At 35.4% G+C, this 11,989-nt stretch overlaps 1 protein-coding gene across 1 annotated transcript; it reads right to left on the minus strand.

Annotated features, from left to right (window-relative positions):
- Nucleotides 1–3,604: 3,604 nt before the first annotated feature.
- On the minus strand, nucleotides 3,605–4,351 carry LOC111631354. The gene is made up of 5 exons (XM_023375585.1): nucleotides 4,297–4,351; nucleotides 4,105–4,193; nucleotides 3,964–4,032; nucleotides 3,810–3,899; nucleotides 3,605–3,737 (listed from the first exon to the last, which is right to left on the minus strand). The coding sequence occupies exons 2-5, from the start codon at nucleotides 4,168–4,170 to the stop codon at nucleotides 3,612–3,614; spliced, it is 351 nt and encodes a 116-aa protein (XP_023231353.1). The 5' UTR covers nucleotides 4,171–4,193; nucleotides 4,297–4,351; the 3' UTR covers nucleotides 3,605–3,611.
- Nucleotides 4,352–11,989: the final 7,638 nt, after the last annotated feature.

Here is an 11,989-nt window from a genome sequence, read left to right on the forward strand (position 1 = left end):
TGCTTCTTTCACGTTCAGGGAGGTGGAAGCTATTATCAAATCCATGAGAAATAAAAAGGCGCCAGGTATTGATACAATTACGGCCGAAATGGTGAAAATGACGTACAGGGCTGTCCCAATGGCGTTCGTATACACCTATAATAAATGTCTAGAAACCTCTACTTTCCCCAAGATTTGGAAAGAAGCAAGAATTAAATTCATACCAAAAGTAGGTAAAACTTCTTATAATAGGGCAACTGACTTTAGGCCTATCAGCCTCTTGCCTGTCCTGGGCAAAGCACTGGACGGGTTGATTATCAATAGGATTAACTATTTCCTGTACAATAAGCAACTCATGAACCCCAGGCAGTTTGGTTTTGTCCCTAGTAAATCAACTTGCCACGCACTACACTCTGTTACGCAATTTGTCCACAACGCCTGGAATAAATCTCAACATGTTCTACTTACCTCGATTGACTATGAAGGCGCTTTTAATACTTTGTGGTGGCCGGCGTTATTACATCAATTAAAACTTCTTAAATGTCCAAAGAATCTGTATTTAATAACAAAGGATTACCTTAAGAATAGGATGGTGGGGGTTTATGATATTGACTATCCAATCATTACAACTATGATGAGGGGCTGTCCGCAAGGCTCGCGGTCAGGTCCGGGCCTATGGAATATTGTGCACAATAATCTTCTGTGTATGAATCCTAATAACATCGAGGCACAATGGTCAATTCAAGCGTATGCGGATGACACCTTAATTATGGTGGCAGGTAGAAATAATGAAAAAATTCAGAAAGAAACAAATCGACTACTTCAACACATTTACAACTGGAGCAACAATAATAAATTAAAAATTAATGTCAATAAGTGCACCTGTATGATGATGTCGAGGCGTAATCAACTTAAAAAACCTCCCTCGGTTAAGATCAATAATATTCGAATACCTTATACGAAGGAATTGCAGTACTTGGGGGTAATTTTGGACCAGGGATTAAGGTGGAACTCGCATATCACTTACGCTTGCAATTAAGCTATGAAACTGTCTAATCTTTTACGGCATATGGCGGGAAAAAATGGGGACTTAATAATAGGACTCTCACAAGTCTATATAAGCAGGCAATTGAACCCATACTCCTCTATAGTGCTCCTTTGTGGGGTTATGCTGCTAATCATATTCACAATAAAAGGACACTCCTAAAAGCACAAAGGATAAATTTATTAAATATTGCTGGGGCATACAAAACTACATCAACTGCAGCCCTTCTGGTTATTACCGGGATTAAACCGATTCATATAGCAGCTCTCGAACAACATGCCTTATGGGAATTAGAACATCTAGATATTAATGATAATAAGAAAAAAGAGTTACATTGTTACTTAAGAATTGGGTGCCTACCAAGCCTTCAGATCAAAGAACTTTTCAGTCCAAATCCCAACACGGACATTTGGAACATCATTCCACCAAACATTCATCCGGCTACTAGTATTAATATTAATATAGACATGGATGACAGCAATTATAAACCTGTTCACAGGATATTCACAGATGGCTCCAAGTCTGGCTAAAAGGTAGGTGCAGCATTTGCATACTATCGTGGTAAAAACAATATGCCTACACATAACGAAATCTTTCGCCTGGAACACTTTTGTACTGTTATGCAGGCAGAACTTTATGCAATTCTGCAGGCTCTAAGCTTTATCAACAACGATACAATTCTTAGAAAAACGAGGGTTCACATATATTCTGACAGCAGGGCTGCGCTTCTCAGCATTAAAAATAAAAGAAAAGAGCAACTTCTTCATCAAATCATGGAAGAGATTGACAACAATAAAGGAAATATTTATTTTGAATGGATTAAGGCCCATGTTGGCATTGGGGAAGATGAGAATGCGGACCAGTTGGCAAAGAAGGCAGCAGAATGCAACAAACCCCCTAGCTATAGTGTGATCCCAATGGTAGCTATTAAGAAATTGCTGAATCAGACCGCAATCCAATTGTGGCAACGTAACTGGGAGGAAGCGACCACAGGCAGAAATACTTTTAAAATTATTCCTAATATCAATCAGAGGTTAAACAACAACCACATTAATGTTGACTTCATTCTGTGTCAACTTTTATCAGGACACGGCAACTTTCTAAAGTATCTTCACCGGTTCCATCACAGCAACACACCAAAGTGCGACTGTGATGGTGTGTCTGATCAAGACAACTTTCATTTTATATTCATGTGTCATCACTTCGAGCAAGAACGTTCCGATCTTTTACAAACCGCTATAACGGAAGGATATAACTGGCCATGCAAACCAGAGGCACTTATAGACAATAAGAATATTTACAACAAGCTAGTAAAGTATGCAAGGATTACAGGTGCTCTGGACATTCGCATTACGAATAATTAAAGTACAGTAACATCTTACTTTTCTTGGATGGGCTGGTTTCGTTCTATCAGCTAAGGTATAGCTGTTATTTGCTGGTTAGTTCTAACTAGTGGTTTTCTTTTGTATATCTGTTTGTTTTCTATATTCTGCACGGGGGGTGTAGATTTTGCACTTCATACGGTGTTTTCACTTTTCGCCATTGTACTTCATATTGTATTCACCATTTACATCCTACTCATTTTAAGTTTTCGGCACCATTCACATCTACATTGTAAATATTCTATATCTTCTGTTTTACTTCATTCCCACATGTTTTAAACTGTCGGAATTTAATTGTTGTCAATCGAAATATTCAATATAATCAGTTAAGTTCACTTTTTGCATTTGTCACACTCACTCGCAAACAGCGAGATGTAACCGGGTCATTTCTGTTTCTTTTACCTACAATTGTTGCATTTGCCTTATTTATTCTGTTAATAAAATACCTGGTGCGGGAGCTCATGAGACTCCCATCTCATCCCCTTTCCTTTCCTCTTTCACTTTTCCCCTTCAACTCTTCTCTACATACTTTCCTATCTCCTCTCTTTTACCCCAGGCAATACCACTGAGTCGTCCTGGTTTTCATCCCCTGTCATATAGAGTGTCTATAGAGTGTCATCTACCTGATAAAAGAAGTAAGACCGAAATATATTTTGGTTTAGTTAATTACATAGACTGGGTGTGTGATAAGCCTGTTCATTAGTCATAATTAACTAAGTAGATTTTTGTAATTAAGTAATACAGGCAAGAGGCTTATTAATATGTGAGAAAATGAGTTTGTGCCTGTCTAAATAGCTTACCACAATTTTTTTTTCACGTGTAGCAGCTGAATACGCGTTAGTTTCCAACAGAAGATTGCAGTAAACAAGTGTCGTGATTATTCTGATCTGTTCTTTCTGTGTACAGAAAATATTAGCTCCGTAGTGTGGTGAGTGTTTTAATATTTCGTTAGGTTATGTTTAACAATATAATGACTGAAAATTAAAAAAATAAGATAGTTTTAAACTTTATTTTCTACACTACTCATCAAGTGTACATTACTTTTGAGTTCATACATATAAGAAGTGCTTCTAGTTATTAAATATTATAATTTTTTTATATCTAGTCATAGTTGTACAAAAATCAGCAGTATTTTGTTAAGCTGAAAATCGTTTCCTCAATTCAACGAATCTTCGTTGATTTTATGTATTCACGTTAAAACGTTCTCAATACAGTGATGTGTTCTGAATATTACTCGCATTCAGGAAACGTGATGAAGTACATTTCGTACTTTTATTTTTCTTTCCCAATTCGATGAGTGCAGAAAGAATAGAGTAAAGACTACTCAGCATCTAAAAAGAAAATAGGAATGAAGACAGAATCCACAATAATAAATTAAAATGCATTATTTAATAGAAACTTACTTTAATCGGGAAATTGCGTTTGACCCGAAAAAATCCACCGAAAGAAATTCCAATGGGTGTTTTCCCGAATCTCTTCATAAAATTCAGCATCTGCTCAAAAAAGTTTATAACTTTAAAGTTTATCAATAACGTAAAAATAAAACACTTAATTTACCTTCAATTTAAAAACCAGAGAAAATCCGCATGAGGAAAATTTATTAATCTCGTTGTAATTTCCGTAAATCTGAAATGAATATTAAACATTATAAATTATATATTAATTTGGTTGTACAAATATTTCATTAATAAATCTTACCGAGGAAGTAAATCTGGATAAACAGAATGAAATTATAATAAGTCCAAAAATTTCAGTTATAATCATGACAAATGAAGCCAGTTTAAACTCTGCTGGTAAATCATAAAACAAAGAAATTGTTATCAGGATACTGAACCCATATAAATTAGTGCAGTAATTAGCAGGAAAATACATTTCGAGTTTATTATTTACGTTTCGAACGTCTTCCATTAATTCTGTATGTTCTTCGATTATATATACGATTAGATCTTTGATCATGCCCCTTACATGAGGAACTACATCGAGTTTGCACGACAATGCGTTAAATCCGATGAACAAAACCAGAAAATAATAATAAAGAAGAAATACTGTGCAAAGATTTTGTCCTACTAAAAGAAATAACAATAATGCCCAATCGATATTGCAAAGAAGAAATTCCATTACATTTGCCTTTTCCATGGCAGAATATAGAGAAAAGTCAAGCATGAAGAAAAATGCGACTTGCAGTAAAGCAATGACTGCGAAGAAAACTGCAAATTGAAATTCAATGGATGTAATAAATGTTTTCTCTACTTCATAGCAAGATTTACAACTAGGAAGCTGTAAACGAATTCGTTTAATTAACGAGAACTGAAAAGTTAAGGATACGATCGTACCAATAACAAATAACTGCATGATGTATTTGAAACCTACGAATAAGTTAAACACTTCTCCGCATACGAATTTATCGGAAAATATCGTGGAGACTAATGCCAGAGTATTTAGGATAAGAAAAAATTCGAGTAAATTTGAATAAAATTCAAAAAATCGAATATTCCATGAATTCTTATGGTAGTCACATTTTAATATATTTAACCCGAGAATTTGTGATGCTGCATTTAAGGAATAAAGAATTATTTTAATTTCATTACTTGAGTTTTCCATGATTTTAAATTGTAAGTATTTTATTACTTTTGTTTGTTTAATCTTTCTGCCCTGTGGGCAATAATAGAATCAATATTTCCAAATTCAAAATCAAACCTGTGAGCGTCAGTTTCTGACGAAGTCATTGTACCCTAAATATCGTTCTCGGGTTCGAGCCTGAGCTAAATCTGACCACGTGAAGATTACCGGGTTTATCACTTATCTAACATCTAAGCAGGGAACAGTTCCCTCCATTGTCACCACCAGGGAGATATCTCTCTGTTGGCAAATTTCCACGAGTTGTTGCGTTGCCTATGTCAACATTCTACTCCACTTAAAGTCAATTTTAGTAATACGCATGTATTCCATTTAAGAAAATATTTTCTAAGTGCATTAAGTTATTAGTAGCATATTTCATGTAATGGATATCAAAAACCAATTATCCTTAATTAATTATGTATGAGTATACATATTTGTTTGTTAATATGTTAATATTTTATTATAATAATACAGTTTACAATGTCAGAATGGCATTTGTTCTAAACTTTAAATTATACTCCGATAACGAATTTTAATAATCTTAATTGCATCCTACTCTAAATGTGTCTTATATAAGATAGGAAGTAGTGTTGTTTTAATAAATATATTGCTTTGGGCATTCTGTTGTATAACTTTTTTGTTTTAAAAGCAAATTCAGAAAATTACTAATGAATAAATATTTCTGTTATCTTCAAAAGTTTAATTTTTAATTTGATGGATTTAATTTAAAATTTTCCGAAAGAAAATACCTGCAAAAATATCGGTGTGATTTTAAAGGAAAACGTATAAACTCTTCAAAGTTTTCAATTCCCTTTATAAATAGATACCCATATGAAATAAAGAAATATTGTTAACTTTTTTGCAAAGCTTATACTCTGTAGAAATAACCGTATTTAGCCGCGTGTATAAAATCTGAAAGGTTCTTTGTTTTCCAGCGTTTTTATACTGTCGTTGTGCATTTGGTGGGTTTTTGCCTGACAAAATGGTTACATAGAGTTTATCGGATTATCTTTATGCCTCTAACCAGGGCCGGATCATCGCATAGACAAATGACACAAATGTCTAGGGCCCGGTCGAACTATCTATTTTGAAAAGATTTGTAAATAAGATAGATTACTCTTCTGTTGGACAACTGTATAATACTGGTAAAACTAGTAAAATATTATATTATTTAAATATTAGCCAAAAAGGTTAAATTAAACAAGTAAAACGGCAAAACCGTATTTGGGACACGACTATGTCCCGGAGACACTACTACGCGGAATCACTTTGACGCTCAAAGCGGATCTCTTTCTCATTCTCCAATCTTCTTCAAACTTCGCCAGCCACGACCACGAGGTCGTCCACCATGCATTTTCGATGAAATTAACCTATCCAATTTCGAAATTTCTCTCCGTTGCGTGTTGGCCCGGGTTGAATTTTTGTCGATGCCTAACGAAAATTTCTCGTCTTTGAAAAAAATAATCTGGCTATTGTATCGTCCGAAATTATTTTTTTTTATTTTGCACAAACAATATACAGTTTAACCTGATTATAACGTCAAATTTTTACTGTTCCCGCGATTTTACTATACTAGACAATGTTAAAAAACATACTTGTAACGACATAAAACCCTGTTTTAATGTTATATTTGAAGCACTCCCAAAATTCGCAAAATTAGATTACAAATTTTATTTAACAAAGAAAATACTACGTGTTCAGTCCTAGGGCCAGAGTCCATTTCCTTGAACGACTGTGGGTGGTACTCTCACCACCTGACTTCGGTTTGCCCGTTTGTAGAGAGAGACGCCATTTTGTATTTTACTTTCACTCGGTTCTTGGTCCCGCGTACCTAGTCAGGTTTTTTTATGCGCGCATGATTTGGGCACTTAATACTCTGTGCAGATTGCAACTTCTGACATGTACTCCTTCATACCTCTAAGCTGGTAACACAGCAAGCAGTACGATTTTATAAAGAAGACATAGTCTTGATGACAATTATTTTTTTAAGGTAATATTGTTATTTTACAACAAATTTTGTTAGACATTTAATAAAACAAATTTCAATATTTTAAATTTATAAACAAACTGTTCAAACTTTTCTAGAAAAACTCAAATTTATTGTTGTGTATTAAATATTTTTTATTAATAAAAATTTAAGATTTGTTTTAGTTTTTCGCATTATTTAGTTTTGTTTTATTTATTGTTTTATATTTTTTTGTGTGCTCTATTTCTAGTGTGAGAAAGGGGGGTCCGTAAGAAGAAAATGTCTAGGGCCCCAAAGTGGGTTAATCCAGCCCTGCCTCTAACACAGTGTTTTTCAATCTCTAACGAATCGTCGCCTCCTTCAACGTAGTATCGCCCCTTCAATAAAACCCTTACGTAGTATTCACTACGTAAAGCTACGTACGAAGGGCTACGTAGTATTCACTACGTAGCCCTTCACTTCAAAATTTCGATGCCGAGGGCCAAATTCTTACTGCATTGAATAGATTTGTAACTAGTATAATGTTATTTGTTTAATTATTGTACAATATAACGAATAAAATATCTAATTATTCTTAATGTAATATTTTACTATATTGCCCAGGAAATTGTTTTTCGCCTCCCCAAATATAAATTGTTACTAATCGCTTCCTCAACATGGAAAAACACCCACATGGGGGTGATATCGCCCCCGTTGAGAAACACTGCTCTAACATGTAAATATAACAAGAAGGATTTTCTATTTTCGAAAGTCAAAAAAGAAAGAAATTGATTAACTAAGTTTTGCCAAGTTGGTAAAACTTAGTTTATTAATTTACTCATTTATAACTAAATTCGATTTTTTAAATTTGATTTTATTTGTATTTAACACCTGAATATAAGCTAGGAAAACTTTCCAAAATGAAGGCCCTTTCCTGGAGGCAGCATTGTGAGAAATTGCCATCTGTTGCATAGCCTTTACCATTTCAATCAATTGTAAATGGCAGCCTACCGCTCTGGAAAACCCTGAATAGAATCTGGTCGAGTCGAAAAATTCCCAGTTGTTCATGGGTGGTCCATCCAGATATGTCCGGTCCGTCCCCTTTGTACTCGGCCACCCCATTGCGGACCTGGCCGAACTGTTTATTCTTTGAATTTCTTTGAACTTTGGTTCAATGTCACGACTTGGTGAATTTATTGACACTTGGCAAATAACACAATGCAACGAATTGCAAGGTCATAAAAACTTTTTTCGAAAATGTAGGCGTTCTTTATGTATTTCGACCTCCTGAATTCGAAAATGGTACTCAAAACATCGTATCACACACAGTTTTTGCACAAATCGAATATTTTGCAATAATGATAATATACACGAAAACACCACATGAAGCTCAGAAGCAGAACGTCGTTTTCAACATTAAGGCACTTCATTTCTTACTACCATTCATTATGAAGATCACAATTGGATGGTGTGTGGTGATTTCAAAGTGTTGAGTATGCTTCTAGGATAGTGTTTCTCAACCTCTAACGAATCGTCGCCCCCTTCAACGTAGCATCGCCCCTTCAATAAAACCGTTACGTAGTATTGCCCCCTTCAATAAAACCGTTACGTAGCATCGCCCCTTCAATAAAACCGTTACGTAGTATCGCCCCTTTCAACAAAACCGTTACGTAGTATCGCCCCTTTCAATAAAACCGTTACGTAGTATCGCCCCTTTAAAACCGTTACGTAGTATCGCCCCTTTCAATAAAACCGTTACGTAGTATCGCCCCCTTCACTACAAAATTCCGATGCCGAGGGACAAGACTAACACCAAATTCGTACTGCATTGAATAGACTAGTGCAGTGTTTTTCAACCGGGAGGCCGCGGCACCTTAGGGTGCCACGGCGCCACAATTGGGGTGTTACAAAGTTTAGAGCCTTTAGGCATTTTCTTGGAAATTTACTTAAGTGTAGTTCAAGATAACTCATTGTAAGTTCTATTTTGCTACGAGATATCTAGTAAGCAAAGAAACTATCACTAATCGCGTGTTAATGTAATGTTTTACGCTACGTGTACGCACGGCTTGTCACGAGTTTGCCCAAACCACATTACTTGGCCTTTACGTTCCCAGTCCCAGTACCAGGCCAACCACCAGAGAAGAACGACGTGGACACTTGAGTCTTGTATATACTTTAAAAAGCGTTGCATTGTACTTTGAAAAGCGTGGGGTTTGAATCACAAAGTAGGTGCGTATTACAGTATTTTCATAGTATTCAAAGGCAATGATGAGAAATAAACAATTTTTATCATTTTTTTAATTGAAATTTTTTAAATTGATATGAAAAGGATAAGAAAAAGTAATGAAATATTTATTTTATATATGCATCAAAATAGTATAAAAAACGTAACAAAAATTGTTTATCAATAAAATGATAATATAAAATGATGATATATTTGATAGAAAAAAACTATATTTAAAAAACAATAGCGAGACTATTATTTTACATGTAGATATTTCGACAAAATTCAATGAACTTAAATTATGATTTTGAACACGTAGAAACACTTTTGCGTTGCGCGTGATATTCGTTTTCGCAAAAAATTCATCTTGCCCATTAGTCCACCCCTTTATTCAGATTCAAGATCCGATGCTGGTCAAGAGTGTCACGATTTGTTATTTTTCAATTAGGTGTGCCACTCAATGAAAAAGGTTGAAAAACACTGGACTAGTGACTAGTGTAATGTGTTACAGGTAGGCCTCCTACAACGCGGTACCTTTACAACGCGTTTTCGCTCCAACGCAGTTGGAAAAATGCGGTAATTTTTTTATAACGCGGTACTTTTACAACGCGGTTTACGGTATTTAGAAACGAATTATCTTTCACATAACAGAAAAATCGCAACGGATCACGTGATACTAGCCACAGTTCGGTATACAGAGCTAAAAGTCTTTAAAAACAGCTGTTTGTCGACGTTGGTGTGTTATTTATTCCCTTGAATGTTTTAGGGGAAGACTGGTTTCTAGACATATGTGCATCAGTTACCGTAAGCACTCAAATATATCACTAAATTCTCCATCATTTATACTGTTTCAATAAGTGGGGACAGCAAAAATGGTCCAAAACACAGTATAAAATTTTATTGGGTGTATATTTTTAACAACATAGTGAAAGAAAAGTTATTTTTTGCGATTTTTACTGTCCACAAAACTGATTTTAAAAATTTTAGTCATAACAATGCCGAATGAAAAGAAAGGACCGTTAAATTTATAGGAAAATTTATAGGAAATTTATAACTCTTCAAAGATAAGTTAAAAAGGAAATTTATAAGTCTTCATAGATAGAAATTTTGGATCGAATTAAAAATCAAGAGCGGATAGCTGATATTAGTGGGCATTTTAATTTAAATAAGTCGACTATTCGGTCGATTAAGCAATCGGGAGAAAAGGTTAGAAATTTGGTCGCATCCGGATCATCTAGTCTTGCGAAAAATGTTGCTAGTCCGAGAGCACCTATAATGGAAAAAATGGAACAAGCGATAATATTATGGGTAGAAGATATGAACAAGAAACGGTTGCCTTTAAATAAAACTGCACTTAAACACAAAGCCTTAAAAATATTTGATTATTTAAAACAAATGGGACAGGCGTCAGCTGCAGTGGCGTAGCGTGGGTGTCAGCCGCCCGGGGCGGAGGAAAATTTCGCTGCCCCCTTATTTAGGTATCTCAATTTAAAAGACTAAAATTCAGTTTCGTCACAGAATAAATAATGAACAATTTCGTGCGCATTTCAATCGGTCCGAATCGTAGGTGCGACAAAAATATGAAATGAAATGGTTCAAAATTTTACAAGATATTATTATTGTTCATTGTGAAATTTTGCAGCCCCTTAAAAGTGTCGCCCCCACTACGCTTCGCCACTGGTCAGCTGATGAAACTTGTGTTAAATTCGTGGCTACCAATGGCTGGTTTGAAAAATTCAAAAAACGTCATTCAAACGCCAAGTTTTTCTCTTTTTAGAACCGAATCCCAGTTTTTGTATTGAGTTGGTGTCTCCTATAACGCGATTTCCCACAACGCGGTATTTTCAAGGAACGTATCTACCGCGTTGTAGGAGGCCTGCCTATATTTGTTTAATTATTGTACGATATAACGAATAAAATATCTAATTATTTTTAATATAATGTTTTACTATATCGCTCAGAAAATTGTTTTTCGCCCCAAAATATAAATTATTACTAATCGCCCCCTCAACATGGAAAAACTCCCACATGGGGGCGATATCGCCCCCGTTGAGAAACGCTGTTCCAGGAGAACAATTAGGATATACCGAGTTCCCCCGTTTCATCCGTGAATAGGACAGTCGAGCTCGTGACAAACGTTAAGAGCAAAAACAGTGGCCTTGAAGGTTGGAATTGGTTTTAAGTGTGACCCTCTAGTGGTAAGAGACAGAATACTCTTATTACCTCTGCACATCAAATTGGGCATAATGAAGCAGTTTGTCAAAGCATTAAATAAGTGTGGCAACTGTTTCAAATATCTATGTTTCAAGTTCCCCAAACTGTCAGATGCTAAGTTGAAAGAGGTCGTGTTCACTGGTCTCGATATTCGGAAAGTAACGCTAGATGAAGATTTCCTTCATTCAACGAATGCCGTGGAGTGAGAAGCCTGGACTGCCTTTAAATGTGTGGTTCAAAACTTTCTGGGAAACAATCGTAGCCCAGAATATATCAGCATAGTTGAGAACATGCTGACGAAATTCAAAACGCACGGATGCTTAATGAGTTAGAAGTTATTGATACATTTTTTAAATTTGCACCTTGACTTTTTTCCTCCAAACCTGAGTGCTGTAAGTGAGGAACAGGGTGAAAGATTCCGTCAGGATATCAAGAACATGGAACGACGATACCAGGGAACTTGGGATGTTTGGATGATGGACACTACTGCTGGATGCTTAACCGTGAGCACATAACGGAAATTCCCCATAAGAAGAAAAGCAGGGGCCACGCCATGACAACTAAGAAAGCACTCAATAAAT

The sequence above is a fragment of the Centruroides sculpturatus genome, unplaced genomic scaffold (assembly GCF_000671375.1).
Source record: "Centruroides sculpturatus isolate CEXI.00-Female unplaced genomic scaffold, Cexi_2.0 scaffold392, whole genome shotgun sequence".
Lineage (NCBI taxonomy): Eukaryota > Metazoa > Arthropoda > Arachnida > Scorpiones > Buthidae > Centruroides > Centruroides sculpturatus.